The following is a 17588-nucleotide window of genomic DNA, read 5'->3' as shown; positions in this document are numbered from 1 at the left end:
AAAAAAAAAAAAAAGAGAGAGAGAGAGAGAGAGAGAGAGAGAGAGAAAAACAATGAAATGGATGATGGAAGTAAAGCACAGTCTATTTGGGGTTCAAAGTACTGACAACCTAGAAGAAGTTTTCACAGGCTTTTTTGCCATGGATGTAATCTGTGTGTTCTTGACAAGTCCTATAGGCCTGTCCAATGAATTTATCAACTCCAGTTTAAATTAGCACTTAGTAAGATACCACACATTTAAAGGTTTGTAATTTTGAGGAACTAATGTCTACAATAGTGTTCATAGACTTATGTATCTTCTAAATTTTCCTCTGTAATTACATTTCCTCATGAACTGACCAGAGTATGCTCTGATGAACAGTTTTCCCTAAATAGCTTTGCTTTATTTATTTATAACAGTTAAAGGTGTTATGACCAGAAAACAAGTTTTACTACTTACTTGTGTAAAAAGTCTGGTTCAGAACCATGTTCAGACTCAGGTTCTTGAATCTGCTCTCCCATGGGCCGGCTATTCTCCCGTAGTACAGTGGAAGTGAGCTGTGGTGTGGGCAGGGGGCCAGGAGTCTGAATCATGGTATCAGTCCTGTTTAGCCACGTGTTGTCCATATTTTCATCTATAAAATCCAGTTAAAGACACAGAATGTTATGGGTGGAGTGAACTTGGTGGCAGTTAAATAGCATAGACTTTAAGAGCACTGTTCTGCAGTTATTCTTCCTAGTCTGAATCCCAGCTCTACCACTCACTCACTCACTTGTATGACTTTGTGTAAGTGATTAAACTCCCAAAGTTCAGTTTTCTCATATATGTCTAACCAGAAACTAACTTTCTTTTGCTGAAACAATAAATGGCCTATTTCCTGGGCCTCGCAGGGTCCCAGACAGCAGCACTGAAAGCCTGGGTTGCCTTTACAGAGAAACCGATATATCCCTTTGTACAAATGAACAGTGGTCACCAAAGAACTCTTTTTGCCAGGTTATACATGTGGAAATGAGTTGAGGTTGATGGTCATTAATTTTATGCTCCCTAAGTCCTTTGGGGAAGCCTTTCATCACCCTATTCACCATTCTTTTTTAACTTTAAGATGAAATATAATCATCTTGCTCACTTAGAACTTAATTATACACTATTCTGCATTAGCAGGTGATTTGTCATATGTATATGTTACCTCTGTAATTAGATTTAATTTCCTTCAAGGGGCCAGAAAGTACTTTTTCTTTCTTTTAAAGATGGTTTAGAAAGGTTTGACCAGATTAAAGCATTATTTGTACACCTAAACTATCCACATACACTCTTGACTGGCTTTTCTATCCCCAGAAACACCTATACATTGTATTAAAATCATTCCACTTGAATGATTATTATTCTTATTATTCATTATTATGCTTATTATTCATCTCTTTTTACTCAACAAATATGTGTTTTATTACCTTCTATTCATACCACTTTCATTCAACATTTATTTACAACCTTTTACCATCTGTTGTATTTAAGATTTTATCGTCAAAATACTGGTGTTGTTTAGGTTCTTAATTTGATCAATATTTTAAAATATTGCATGTTGGAGCCAGCCTGTGGTGTTGTGGTTAAGGCAGCTGAATTCCATATGGCCAACTACATAGTAAAAGCCCCAGAACTAGTGGCTTAAAAACACTGTGTGTGTGTATGCATGTCCAGAATCCCAAAAGGAGGGTGAAATGGAGGAGAAGGGATTGTGGTGTGACCATCTCCCACAGGTGTTGTGCTTTTTAACCCCTCCCCCCCGCCCGAGGCAAGTTCATGCACCTTCTGGGCAAATTAAAAGAAAAAGGTAAGAAAGAAAGTACCGCATGTCAACTTTTCCAGAAAACCTTTCTAGATTCCTTAAAAGTTTGGATAGGGCTAGCAGGTGGTGTGATAAAGGTGCTAGATTCCCACATGGTCAACTGCAGTTCAAGTCCCGGACCTGGTGGCTTGCTTTCTCTTTCTTTCTAGGTCTCTGTCTGGTCAAATTAAAAAAATAATAACAAATGGAATTAAATAATCCTAAAAAAAAGAAAAAGTTTCAGTCACTCTTGGGCCAGCTGGTACTGTGGTGGTGGCAGCTGGATCCTGCATAGTTGACTGCACAGTTCATTGAGTCTCAAACCCAGAGGCTCGAGATACATGTCAGGTGTTATGTGTATACATACCCAAAATCCAGAAAGGAGAATGGAGGAAAAGGGATGTGGCATGGCCATTCCCCCAGAGGATTTTCTCCCTCTCTCTCTGTCATTCTCCATCAACTACATGTGCCCTATAGTAAAATTTTTAAAAAAAGATTGGTCACTCCCTGTATGTTCCCAGGGCCTCCGTGTTTGGGCCATCACAGCGCTGATGATGCTGAACTCAAACTGTCAGTTTCCCTTCTCTGTCTACTCAGCTGCATTTTGAACTTTTATATTAATATGAATGTACTAATTAATTAATTGTGTTAATATTAATTAATACCTAATCTGTAGTGCTTAGCACAGTTCTTAGGAAGGTACTTCATAGCAATCTACTGAATGAAAGAATAACTTCAGAAAGAATGTATTTTTCTTGAATAGACTCTTCTAATACATAAAAGATTCTTCAGTAAAAACAATTCTTGTACTGTTCTCATCTTCACACCAAACAGATGAAAGTACTACCTATAGTTCTGGGTATGCAGCCTATCTTAATCATTTTGCAAATTTCAGGTTGACAAGGAGCCAAGTTTTCTTTTTGTAGTTTAACAATGATCAAATTAGGCTACCTAGTCCATATATGTTTCTCTTAGTTTTGAAGATGATAATACTTACTGTTCCATTTGTGAATTATATAGTTATTTAAGTTCCCTAAGCCTTTTTTCTTCTGTATAAAAATAAGGTAAGAGTGTTGAACTCTGCTTTAATAAAACATTTATACAACATTTACTATGTGCCAGGGACTAACCTAAGTACTTTATATATAAGAAAGAGACAGAGAGATAGAAAGCGAGAAATCATCCCAAGAGGGGATGGCCATGCCACAATCCCTTCTCCTCCATTCTCCTCTCGGGATCTTGGGCACACACACACATGCGCCCAGTGTGAGTTTAAGCCACTGGTTCTGGGACTCGAACTGTGATCAACTACATGGGAGTCCAGTGATATAGCCATTATGTCAACTGCTGGTCCCACCTAAGTACTTTATAAACAGCAGTCAAATAAACAATTAAGTCTTGAGACCAGCAGTTAACATAATGGCTATGTCGCTGAACTCTCATGTAGTCGACCACAGTTTGCGTCCTGGGCTCGGTGGCTTGGAACTCATGCCGGGTGCGTGTGCATGCATACCCAAGATCCCGAGAGGAGAATGGAGGAGAAGGGATTGTGGCGTGGCCATCCCCCCGGGGGATGATTTCTCGCTTTCTATCTCTCTGTCTCTCTCTGTATGGCAAGCGCACGCGCCCTATAGCAAAAACCTCTCCAAAAAAAAAAAAAAAAACCAAACAAAAAACAATTAAGTCCTGTTTTTAAAAAAGAGATCGTTGGTATAAGGCACATGCACTTGCCAGAGACAGCCAAGTGAGAAGTCACTCCCCAGGGGTAATAGCCACACTGCAATCTCTTCTCCTCTGTTCTCTTGGGATTTTGGGCATACATGCACATGTACCCAGTGTGAGTTTTACGTTCTCAGGTCCAGGACTCAAACTGCAGTTGACTACATGGGAGTCCAATGATGTAACTAACCATTACAGCCATCTGGTGGTCTCGACAATTAAATCCTATAATGCATACAAAACACATTCTTAATTACAAAGCAAAAATTTGATTAATGTTACTAATAAAAATATTACAGTTAAGCTGTCAGTAGGAAAAAAAGAGTATATAGATGTTCTTCCATTTATGAGGGCTTAGGTCCTGATAAACCCATCATGGATTAAAAATATCACAAATAATAAATGCATTTAATACACCTAGGCTATCTTTTTAAAAAATACTTATTTTATTTAACTTTATTTATCTATTTATTTTAATTTGACCAGAGGGGTACAGAGTGAGATTGAGAGAGAAAGAAAGTGAGAAAGCAGGTTCAGGTCCAGGCTTGAACCATGGTCAGCCATGTGGGAGTTCAGCACCCTAAACCATGTCACCTGCTGATTCCAACCTAGCCTATTTTAAACATGCTCAGAACACTTACATTAACCTGCAGCTGGACAAAATTATCTAACACAAAGCCTATTTTATAATAAAGTATTGAATAGCTCATACTATTTATTTAATACTGTACTCAAAGAAAAAAACAGGATGATTAGATGGGTACCTGAAGTATGGTTTCACTGAACTGTATCACTCTCCTAATGTTGGTAAAGTAAAAAAATACCAAGTCACACTGTCTTAAGTTAGAGACCATCTGTAGAGATGTGAAGAACCCTGACAGAGGTTGACTCTAGAAGGTATTTTCAAAGGGAAATGACTGGAGTCACTCTAGAGAAAAGCCCACGATTCTCTAGCATATAAAGATAGGATTTTATATTTTCAGTCTTTGGACTGAAAACACTTCAGTTTGCAAAGTTGCAACACGAGAGGAAATCTTACACTTTGTTAAGATTTTCTTTAATTCTGGGACCAGCAGTTGGTGTAATGGCTATGTCGCTGGACTCCCATGTAGCCGACCGTGGTCGAGTCCCAGACCCGGTGGCTTAAACTCACACTGGGCGCATGTATGTGTGTGCCCAAGATCCCGAGAGGAGAATGGAGGAGAAGGGATTGCGGCATGGCCATCCCCCCTGGGGGGTGATTTCTCTCTTTCTGTCTCTCTGTCTGTCTCTGTCTATCTGGTGAGAGTGTAAGCCCTATAGCAAAAAACCTCTTCAAGAAAAAATAAAAAAGAAAATGGAGGAGAAGGGATTGCAGTGTGGCCATCCCCCCGGGCGGTAATTTCTCGCTTTCTGTCTCTCTGTCTCTCTCTGTCTTTCTGGCAAGTGCACGCACCCTATAGCAAAAACCTCTCAAAAAAAGAAAAAAGATTTTCTCAAATTTTAACATGGATATTTAACATTAATTCTTTTATTTTATAAAATAGTGATGCTGTCTCATCTCTTCACTAACGTCAGGGAAGAAATATGACTATATAATGATAACAGTCTGATAATAGCAGCTAACATTTATTGAATGGTACCTATATGTCAAGTACTGTGATTAGTACAGTATGTGGACAAGATGTTTTATTTGGAGTATTTAACATTCATGGTAACTGACATGATAGGGCCTCTCATCACTTTTCATTTGATCCATGAATGGAGCTTAGCAAGGTTAAGGCATATGCTCAAAAGTCACACAACTGATTAAAAAAGAAATCTGGGAAAGCAAATTTGAATTTTGGCACTCTCATTTTAGAGTTTGTGCTCATGAAGGAAGAAAAATTACATTTAAATTCTAATTAGTTGGGACTAGCAAATGGCATAGTGGTTAAGGTGCTGGATTCCCACGTGGTTGACTGTGGTTTGAGTCTTGGACCCAGTAGCTTGAGAATCACACCGTGCACACATGTGTGCATGCCCAAAATCCCAAGAGGAGACTGGAGGAGAAGGGACTGCAGTGTGATCATCCCTTCCAGGGGGTGATTTCTTACTTTCTGTCACTCTGTCTCTCTGGCAAGTGCACATGACTTACAGCAAAAATACCTCAAAAAACTCACAAAATTCTGATTAGTTTTGCAACAATTTTTAGCAAAACTTTGATGAATCATTTTTTTTAGGCAGTAGAGGTAAGGTGATGAAAGATACCTTCCTAAGAACTGTGCTTAAGTGCTACAAATTAGGAAGTTGTCAAATGGAGCCAGAAAGCAGAATTATTATCGCTGCCCTCCTTTTTTGGTTTGAAGGAAATTTATTGGGAGAAGCATAGAAAAGAGGGAAGATTATTTAAGAAAACAAGCATTTTTGGCTTGTTTGAGGCTTTTCTCAGTATGTTAAGAGAGAATTTTGTTTTAATGGAGCAATTTTTATTTCTTTTTGGATATGAGACTACCTACTATTGATGAGATTTTTCATGATAGTTCACTGCCGGTTCTCCGTAGTCCAAGAGAGTTATAAAACCAGATTTGGCCATCGCTGTCTTACTGTACAAAAGTTATTCAACCAAGTGGTAGAAAACTGGAAAAGTATTCTGGTAAATTCAATTTGTTGCAGAGATGGACCCTCAAATTACTAGTACGAGCTTTTATAAATGTTTCCTCCTTTTCTCTGCGCCTATCTTTCTCTATGCTCTGCACTTCAACTTTTTTCTGCCCCACTTTGTCAATGCCAACCATTTTGCCTGAACACCTCAGTATGTATCCAATATACAGGGAACTCATGCACCCAAAGCTTGCATTATTTTGCTTCAACAGAATATTTACCCATTTATTTATCTCTATAAAGCCAGCAAACTGGCTTATAGTGTAAAGGCACACTTACCTTCCACTCTTTTTTTGTGAAGTGGGGGCCGTCCTTTCTTATTCCTTACTGAAGACGTTTTGCTGCTGCTGCTTCCACTATTCACAGACATTCTATCGTCTTCACCCCCAGTGACTAATGAATTTCTATAGGAGATGAGTGGAAGCCATACGTCTTCCCTTCTTTCCATCATCTGCTCAGTAAGGAATTTCTCTAGGTATGAATGACTAGAAACACAGTAGAAGCAGCCGTGATTTTTATGGAAGCAGTTCATGCATCACTTACTTAGCTTTTTCTTAACCTGATACTTTTTTTTTTTACAGGTTCTGAAGATTCCTAAGGACACATATTAAACTGTTAACAGTTGTCATCTCTGGAAAGAGGGACTTGAGAATTTAATGTTTGTTTCATATATTCCTGAAATTTTTTAAAATAACTACTTTATTTAAGTTTATTTATTTATTTTTAATTTGACCAGAGAGGGACAAAGTGAGAGAGAGGGGGTGGGGAAATGAGAAAGCAAGCTGTCAGATCTGGGACTTGAACTGTGGTCGGCCATGTGGGAATCCAGTGTCCTTAACCACCACGCCACCTACCAGCCCATTCCTGGAATATTTAAAAATAACAACAATTACTAAAAGATGTGTGTGTGGCCTTTCCTTTGCTTCTTCCTTTTAAACACAAGTGTTCACAAAAGTAAGTTTAGGGACCAGCAGGTGGTGTGATGGTAAAGGAGCTGGACTCCCATATGGCCAACTGTGGTCTGAGTCCTGGACTTGGCGGTTTGACAATCACACCAGGTGCATGTGCATGTGCGCCCTCCAAACCCCAGGAAGAGAGTGGAGTAGAAAGGATTGAGGTCTGGTCGCCCCCCCCCCGCCTTGGGGGTGATTTCTCACTTTGCTTCTCTTTGTCTCTGGTGAGCACACACACCCTATGGCAAAACCTTAAGAAAAAAAGTTTAGCTCAACAAGGTTACTGAGCTTTCTTTGAATGTGTTCAATCAGGGTAACAACAGTTCTTCAATGGTGGAGCGATATGGTTGATATATACTTTCCTTTTAACTGGTTAAAATGATAAAGACAATACATTTTGGTAAGAACAGCAAGACTTTGTAGCACCATACCCCGCCCCCCCGCCCCCCAGCTCTGTGCTGTGTAATCTCCTCTCCAGGAGGGTGGCTGAGAAGACAGGCTTACTTGTACATTTGCTCTATCTTGCTCCCAGTCAAGGGCTACACTGAGATGAAGGAGCAATACCACTGATGTTTCTCACTACTCCCCACCCCTATTCTGAGCAGCAGCAGGGAAGAATGAGGCTTCATTTTTCCATCGAGCCCCTACTTGTGAGATAGAAACTCTACCCCAGATACAGCAGACTAAGAATACTCAGGCCTTGAATGCCCCACTTCAACTCAACTCCCTTGTACTCTAGAGGTTCAACACCTGGAAAGGCAAATTGAGAATCAGGGGTCACCTGCTCAAAGAGCAGGGTTTTCATTCTTGGAAACAAATTATCTTCCCAACACATCCCACTCTCCTCTTCATTTCAGTGGCAGAAAAGTTCCCAGGGAATAAGGCAGAAACTCTGCAGATCTGTGTATGAGGTGAGGTTAGGGTGGGGTGGGATACAAAAGGACATCAGCCTTTATTTAGAAAGAAGTGTAGAAAATTCCTTTACTGGAGCTGGCAGGTGTCATGCTGGCTAAGGTGCTGGACTCCCACATGGCTGAACATAGTTCAAGTCCTGGACTTGGCAGCTTGCTTTCTCACTTTCTCTTTCTCTCTCTGGTCAAAATAAAATAAAATAAAACAAAATGACTAATAAATTTTTTAGAAAAGAAACAAATTGAGAGCTTGATGAAAGCAAATAAAAAGGTGCTGGGGGCTCAGTCAAGTGGCTTACCCCAGCGCTGCTCTAAGGCTTAGGTCACACGGAGGACTGAGTTTAGTTCCCAGCCTGCTGGTTAGGTATGGTGGCACACTTGCAGTCCCAGCTAGTTGGGAGGCTAGGGTAAGAGGATCCCAACATGATGAGACCCTGTCAAAAATCAGTCTCTGGAGCTCTGTGATACTATCAACAACAAATGTCAAAGCAGAGTAGCCAGAAGTTTAATAGTGAGAACCATGAAAAGGAATGGTCAAGAAGGATCTCTCCTGGATCATAGTCAATCCTAGGAATTGGATATGTTGGTTTGTGATGATCATTTTACAACATATATGTATATCAAAACATGTTACATACCTTAAATATACACTATTCCAATTTTTTTAAAAAAGGGGAAAAAACCCCAAGTGATTCTTCATTCATTTTAGGAGCTCCAACTGATTCATTTGAGTACAGTCTACCAAAGCCTCCACTGTGGTTACATATTATTATTATCTTTTTAAATCTCAACACTGGGAGAATGCTTTATCACCAATCTTTGGTGGTGATTAATAGGCTGGCTGGGCTAACTTGGAATTTAATATGTTTATTCTTATATGTGAAAAGGATAACTTTTTTGTTATTATTCTGCTTATGTAATGCTATGCTTAAGGTATGAATTTTTGTTTACAGGTTTCAAATTAGTAAGTTTATTACTAAAGAGATTTGAAACAAGTTATTTAAAAAAAATCTTGGAGTTAGGAAAGCTACACATGTATAGTCCCCCTTCCCCAATAATAAACAGTAAAAAATCTAACTAGTTAAGGTGCGAGAAGGACCTTAAGCACAACCTTTAATCAATAAGTGGCTTATGCTGATGCAAGAGTGGCCCCTAGATAGCCAAGTTAAATGATAAAAACAAAAGAAATAAGATCTGCATAAGTTCAGCAGAGGCTGCATATGACAGGATATATGGGTTTCAAGTGTATTACCAAAGTCACTGTACAAATAAACACGTGACAACAAAAACAACAATAGCATCAACCTCTAGGGAAACAAGAAATCAAGAACAGCTAAATGATTATTTATCAATATATCATATTTGCGATATATTATCTTTTTTTAAAAAAATTGCTGGATGGCACACGCACTTGCCAGAAACAGAGGGAGAGGGATAAAGAGAAGAAGAACCCCTCAATGGGTCATGGTCATCCTGCAATCCTCTCTCCTCCATTTCTCTATCTTTTTGGGATTTTGATCATACATGCACATGCATGTGATGTTTTTCTTCAAGACACTGGGACAAGAATTCAAACTGTGTGGCTGGCCATATGGGATCCAGCTCCCTTAACCACTTGGCTATAGAACTGGCCCTGCAATATATTACCTAAAATGCCCGCTTTTCAACACAAAATGATAAAACACAGAACAGAGAAATGTGATGTACACATAGAAAAAAAAGGCAAGCAATAGGAATTTAGTCCATATACATTTTTTTTTGGAGAGGTTTTTGCTATAGGGCACGTGCGCTCGCCAGAAAGACAGAGAGAGACAGAGGGATAGAAAACGAGAAATCACCCCTCAGGGGGGATGGCCACGCCACAATCCCTTCTCCTCCATTCTCCTCTCAGGATCTTGGGCATGCACGCACACGTGCCCAGCTTGAGTTTAAGCCACCAGGTCTCATTATGCCAATTGCTGGCCCCTAATGGGGTACCAGCAGTGTAATGGCTATGTTGCTGGACTCCCATGTAGTCGACAGTGGTTTGAGTCCCGGATCCGGTGGCTTAAACTCAAGCTGGGCACGTGTGCGTGCATGCCCAAGCTCCTGAGAGGAGAATGGAGGAGAAGGGATTGTGGCGTGGCCATCCCCCCTGGGGGGCGATTTCTCGCTTTCTGTCTCTCTTTCTGGTGAGTGCATGCACCCTATAGCAAAAACTTCTCTAAAAAAAATAATTAGCTTATCTAACTTTATTTATTTACTTATTTTGAAATTTGACCAGAGAGGGACAGAGTGAGAGAGACTGAGAAAGAGAGAGAGAGAATAAGTGAGAAAGTAAGTCACAAGGTCCAGAACTTGAACTGCGGTCAGCCATGTGGGAATCCAGTTCCCTTAACTCCCAGACCACCTGCTGGCCCCACTCATGAATATTTCAAAGCAATTATTATAAATATGTTCAGAAAAATAAAGTTAAATCTAAAGAATTAAAAGCAGGTATGATAATATTTCATCAATAGAGAATATGAAGAAAAAGAAAAGATAAAAAGAACAAAATGGTAAATTTGCAGCTGAAGAGTCAATAATGGGATTAAAAAATTTATTGAAGAGACTGATCAGCAGATTTGGGTGGACAAAAGAAAAAAATCAGCAAACCTAAAGGTAAATCAATAAATTATGAGACAGACAATGATATAACAGTACAACATAATGCTCTGTGAGGCAGTTCCACATGGGAAGGTTCCTAGTTCATGTCCAGAGACCTCCATGAACATGATGGGTAAATGTGTTTCCATAATTGTGGGCTAGTTGAAGGCTGCAGGTCAGTAACAGTATCAGGACCCTGTTGAGGGTGACTGCCTCTCACTTGCTCTCTTCTGTCTCTCACATTCATGGAATAAACTGAACAAACATACATCTAGTGTAGGAAGTTTTTTCTGTAAATAAGATCTATAAATGATTATTATTTCTTTTTAAAGAGAGATTATGCAATCCAAAGAAGAGATTAAAAAAAAAAAAAAAAAAAACCTCCAAAAAAACCTAAAGAGAAATGAACAGAGCCTGGGAGAAAGTAGGACGCCCTTAAGTGCATTGACACATGTGTAACGCGAATACAAAAAACAGAAGGGCTGGGCCCATTGCTCAGTGCATGGGAGCTGGATCCCACATGACCAAACACGTTTTGAGTGGCTTAAAAGGCATGCCACGAGTATATACATTATGTGTACACATATGACAGGATGGAGAAATGAAGGACTATGGCATGACTATGCCCCTTTGAGGAGTGCTTTTTCTCTTCCTCTGGTAATAAAAAGAGAATTATAAAAGAAAGGAGAGAAAAATAAAAATAAAAAATAGAAGTAATAATGGCTAACAAAAATCAAAATTTGATGAAAAACACTAATTTAAACATCACAAAGCTCAATAAACTACAAAGATAAAAGCAAAAAGATCTACACCCAGATTCATCATAGGAAAAATAATGAAAGCCAAAGATGAAGCAAAAACAACACCAAGAGAAAGTAACTCCTTTCACACAAAGGAAAACCAATAAAATTAGCAGCTGATTTTTCAACAGACAAAATAAGAGGACAAAGGCAATGGGATGACATAGCACCAACGCCGAAAGCAAAAAACTACTAAACAAGAATCTTAAATCCAGCAAAGCCATATTTCAAAACTAAAGACAAAATAAAGACATGCTCAGATTAATCAAAGCTGAGATAATTTACAGACAATTTACAGACCTATCTTACAAGAAATACTAAAGGAATTTCTTCATGCTAAAAGGAAAGATACCATAGGATATTTTGAATTTACATGAAGAAAGTGCCAGTAAAGGTAATTACAGAGATAGCTATAAAAGAAAACAGAGTTGCATATTTACTCATCCTTTCTTCTCTTAAGTGATTTTAAAACAACTGTATAAAACAATATGTGTATAACTGTACTGTTTGGCCAATAACATAAAAATGTAATATATTTGAGAATAAACAGAAAATGAGGTGGGTGAGTAAAAAAGCTGTATTAGAGTAAGGGAACGATACCAGATGGTAGTTTGAATCCACAGGAAGAAATGAGGAAAGTCAGAAATGGTAAATAGGAAGGCTAATAATACAACAAACACTATAAATATATAAGTACTTTTCTTTCTTTCCTCAGCTTAACAAAGTAAGATTATATCAAGTAATAATAACAGTGTATTGTTGGAGTTGTAACACATGTAAATGTATGTTTAACAATAATAGCATAAAAAAGGAAGGAGGAATAGTTATACAGAAGTAAAGTTTCTGTATTTCCTTAGAATTCTGTTAGTATAAATCTCAAGCAAATTTTGGTATAAGGAAAAACCAATAAGAAAATAAAAAAAATTAAAAATCATTTAAGGAATTAACATGTTATATTAGAAAATATCCATGTAATATAAAAGGTGGCAATAAAGGAGAAAGAACAACAACAAAAACCACACAAGATATATAGAAAACAAAAGTATAACAAACGTTGTCAGGTCGGATTAACAAGCAAATATGAGAAGAGAAAAACAGTATAAACAAAACTAAAATCTAACTAGACCAAGCAGACATTTATAGAACTAAATTTCATTTAAAAACCAAATACACATATATTCTCTCCAGAATGCACCATATGTTAGTCCAAGAAAAAAAAGCCTCAGTAGGTGCAGTCATGGTAGAATACAAATAGCAACACTACTTGGAAGGCTAGAAGCTGCAAAGAAGGCCTAGGTTTGGGTTCCTGGGTAATATGCTAGGTATGGTTGCTCATCCAGTTATGGCTAATTAGGAGGCTGAGACAGGATGATTGTGACACAGTGAGAACCTGTCAAAGATACCTATCTCTCTCTTCTTCATAGGGGAGAAGAAAAGTCTCAATAAATTTAAAATAATTAAGATCATAAAATGCACAATCTCTGACCACAATGAAATGTAATTAGAAATCAGTAACAGGAAAATTTGGAAATTCACAAATATGTGAAAATTAAACAAAATATTTCTAAATAATCCATAGGTTAAAAAATAACAAGTGAGGGCCAGCAGGTAGCATAGTAGTTAATGCCTTGGACTCCCACATGGCCAATAGTAGTTTGAGTGCCAGACCTGGTGGCTTAAAAATCACTCTGGACACACTGCATGCATACCAAATATCCTGAGGACAATGAAGGAGAAAGGAATGCAGTGTGGCCATCTCCCTCGGACAGTGATTTCTCACTTTTCTTCTCTGTCTCTGTCTCTCTGGCAAGCATACATGCCCTATGGCAAAAACCTATAAAGAATAACAAGTGAAAACAAGACATTCTTTGACATACATGAAAACAGAAATGCAACATATTGAAAACTTATAGGATGAAGCAAAAGTAATCTTTAGAGTTAAACATATTACTGTAAAGACCTATGTTAAAAAAGTTTTCTGGCCACTCCAACCAATACTCGATATTTGTTTTTCTCTATATTACCTCACTTCAGTGCCTGGAACTCATTTGTCTGAACATTTATTTATTTATTTTATTTATTTTTCTTTCTTTTTTTGGAGAAGTTTTTGCAATAGGGCATGTGCACTCGCCAGACAGACAGAGGGAGACAGAGAGATAGAAAGCGAGAAATCACCCTCCGGGGGGATGGCCACGCCACAATCCCTTCTCCTTCATTCTCCTCTTGGGATCTTGGGCCCACATGCACATGAGCCCAGGGTGAGTTTAAGCCACCAGGTCTGGGACTCGAATTGTAGTCGACTACATGGGAGTCCAGCGACATAGCTATTATGACAATTGCTGGTCCTACATTAAATAAACATCTAAGTTTCCTCAGAACTATCACTATTATTCATATGAACACTAACTGTCCAAATTTCCTTGTATTTGTGTATCATTGCTGACTCTCCCTCCTATTAAACTGTAAAATTTGGAATCCATCATGGTATCATTCTCTTGAAAAGTATTTTCGTTTGCTCCAAATAAAACTTAATCTGTCCAGATCCAAGAAATACAGACTCCAGGTAGAACTGATCCAAGAAGATCCTCTCTACGGTACATTATAGCTAGATTGACCAAAACAACAGACAAAGACAAGATACTAAGATTGGCGAGAGAGAAATGTCAAATCACGTACAAAGGCTCTCCCATCAGGCTAACACTAGATTTCTCATCGGATACAATGCAAGCAAGGCAAGAATGGGGAAACATATTCAAAGTGTTAAATGAAAAACAATTTCAACCAAGAATACTATACCTGGCAAGATTATCCTTCATATGAGAAAAGAAAATAAAAACGTTCTTGGGACCAGACTCCCACGTAGTTGACCGTGGTTTGAGTCCCAGACCCGGTGGCTTAAAACTCATGCCGGGTGCGTGTGCGTGTGTGCCCAAGATCCTGAGAGGAGAATGGAGGAGAAGGGACTGTGGTGTGGCCATCCCCCTGGGGGGTGATTTCTCACTTTCTGTTTCTCTGGTGAGCAAATGCACCCTATAGCGAAAACCTCTCCAAAAATTCTCAGATAAACAAAACCTGATAGAATTTACCAACTCCGGATCAACTTTTCAAGAAATTCTGAAAGTAGTACTATACCAAGAAAACTAAAGAGACAGCAACAAGAGAACAAAAAACTACCAAGAATATGGCCAAGTTAATGTTAGGGACAAATCTGGAAATACCGATAATAACATTAAAAGTTAATGGATTAAATTCTATCAAGAGGCACAGACAGGTGAACTGGATTAAAAATCAGGAACCCTCCATCTACTGCCTAGAAGAAACCCATCTCATGGATAAGGACATACATAGACTAAAAGTGAAGGGCTGGAAAAAGGCATTCCATGCAAATGGAAACCGGAAAAGAGCCAGAGTCGCTGTACTGATTTCGGACAAAATACTTTAAGACAAAAGCTGTAAGAAGAGACAAAGATGGGCATTTTATAGTAGCAAAAGAGCTAATTCACTAAGAAGATATAACACTTATAAATATCTATGCACTAAATTTAGGAGCACCCAAATATGTAAAAGAAAGACTGCGAAATCTAAAAAGAGAGACAGACTGTGACACAATAATTGTTGGTGATCTCAACATCCCATTATCTCCTTTAGACAGGTCAATGAGACAAAAAATAAGCAAAGAGATCCAGGACCTAAATGATACCATAAATCACATGAACTTGATAGACATCTATAGAACTTTCCACCCCTAAATCACAAAATATACATTTTTCTCAGCCCTGCATGGTACTTTCTTGAAGACTGATCACATGATAGGGCACAAAGTAAGCCTTTACAGATTCAAAAGCAAAGAAACTATATCTAGCATTTTCTCTGATCATGATGGAATTAAACTTGATACTACTCAGGAAAAACTCTCGAAAATACACAAATACATGGAAACTAAATAAACTACTCCTATATGATTTCCTGACTACTGAAGAGATTAAGACTGAAATCAAAAGATTCATGGAATCAAATGAGTACACAAGTTTCCACAATTTATGGGACACAGCAACAGCAGTCATAAGAGGGAAGGTCACAGCAATTAGAGCACACAAGAAAAAGATGGAAATGTGGCAAAAGGACAATCTAACATTATTCCTCAGGGAATTAGAAATACAACAAAAAAAAGTCAAAAAATGCCAAGAGAAAAGAAAGAATAAAGATTCTAGCAGAAATAAATGAAATAGAAAATAACTGAATTATACAGAAAATAAATGAAAGCAAATGCTGGTTCTTTGAAAAGATAAACAAGATTGACACATCATTAGCTACACTAATTAAGACAAGAGAAAGGAACCAGATACAACAAATTTGCAATGAATCAGGCAACACTGCAATTGACATAACAGAAATACAAAACATCATTAGAGGATCCTATGAGTCACTATACATCAACAAACAAGAAAACATGGATGAGATGGATAAATTTCTGGAGATGTATAATCTACCAAGATTGACTCAAGAGGACATTGAAAGCCTGAATAGACATATAACAAGGAATGAGATTGAATCAGTAATAAATAGCCTCCCAACAAAGAAAAGTCCAGGTCCCGATGGCTTCACTGATGAATTTTACAAAACTTTTAAAGAAGAGTTAACCCTATCCTACTCACACTGTTTCTAGAGATCCAAAAGGAAGGAATCCTTCCAAACTCATTCTGTGAAGCCTCCATACCTTCATTCCCCAAACAGATAAGGATATGACAAAAGAGGAAAACTACAGACCTATACCACTGATGAATATAGATTCAAATATCTCAACAAGATACTTGCTCACCATATTCAACAGCATATTAAAAAGATTATTCATCATGACCAGGTATACTTTATTCCAGAGATGCAAGGGTAGTTCAACATATGCAAAACCGTAAGTGTAATACACCATATTAACAGAAAGAAAGATAAAAACCATATGATCATTTGGGACCAGCAGGTGGTTTCTCAGCATAATAAAAGCCATCTACGAAAATGTATAATTATACTGAATGGGGAAAAACTGAAAGCTTTTCTACTAAAAAAGGGTACAAGACAAGGCTGTCCACTCTCTCTGCTCCTTTCAATATAGTAGTGGAAGTCCCACCCAATGTGATCAGACAAGAGAAGGAAATAAAAGGCATTCCAATAGTGAAAGAAGAACTGAAATGATCTCTGTTTGCAGATGGCATGAATTGTTTACATAGAAGATCCAATAGTATCCACAAAAAAACCTCCTCAAAGTAATAAATACATACAGTAAAGTGGCAGGATACAAAATTAACTTACAAAAATCTATAGCATTTCTATATACAAACAACAAGGAGACAGAGACAGAACTCAAGATAGTAATCCCATTTACCATAGCCACAAGAAGTATAAGATACTTAGGAATAAAACTAATCAAGGAAGTTAAAGACCTCTATAAGGAAAACTATGAAAACCTTAAAAAGGAAATAAAAAAAAAACACAAAAAAGTGGAAGGACATCCCATGCTCCTGGATTTGCAGGATTAATATAATCAAAATGGCAATCCTACCCACACTAATCTCCAAAATTTATTGTAATCCCTATAAAATTACAAGAGACATTCCTCACAGATCTAGAAAAGTCAATCACAGAATTTGTCTGGAATCATAAAAGACCCTGTATTGCCAAAGCCACTCTGTGCAAGAGGAGTGGAGTAGGGGGCATCTCTCTTCCTGACCTCAAAATACATTACAAAGTTGTGATAATCAAAACAGCATGGTATTGGCACAAAAACAGACATGAGGACCAACGGAACAGAGGAGAGACCCCAGAAATAAACCCCAAAACATACAGCGAACTCATCTTTGACAAAGGGTACCAGTCAATCCAGCAGGAAAAAGAAAAGCTCCTTAGCAAATGGTGCTGGAAAAATTGGGTATCCACCTTCAGAAAGATGAATCGGAACCCTTATCTGTCACCATTAACAAAAATCAACTCGAAGTGTATCAAAGATTTAAACCTAGGTCCCCCCTGGGGCCCTGCTAAGCCGGCGGCGGCCGCAGAGGCGGGCCGGACGCCAAGGCTGCGTCCGGACACGGGACCTCCCGGGCCCTTCCGGGCTCGGCGAGTCCCCCCTGGGGCCCTGCCAAGCCGGCGGCGGCGGGCGGAGGCG

General features: G+C 38.4%; 1 protein-coding gene across 1 annotated transcript in view; it reads right to left on the bottom strand.

Annotated features, from left to right (window-relative positions):
- STAG1 (STAG1 cohesin complex component) overlaps positions 1 to 17588 on the bottom strand; it is a 314569-nt gene that overhangs the window by 7315 nt on the left and 289666 nt on the right. The window contains 2 exon segments of the mRNA XM_027769480.1: positions 439 to 613; positions 6422 to 6627. Coding sequence (XP_027625281.1) covers positions 439 to 613; positions 6422 to 6627 — 381 coding nt within the window.

This window comes from Tupaia chinensis, unplaced genomic scaffold, assembly GCF_000334495.1.
Source record: "Tupaia chinensis unplaced genomic scaffold, TupChi_1.0 Scaffold149831_1, whole genome shotgun sequence".
Lineage (NCBI taxonomy): Eukaryota > Metazoa > Chordata > Mammalia > Scandentia > Tupaiidae > Tupaia > Tupaia belangeri.
Note: the sequence above shows the minus strand (reverse complement) of the source record. Positions and strands in the feature narration are given on the sequence as shown.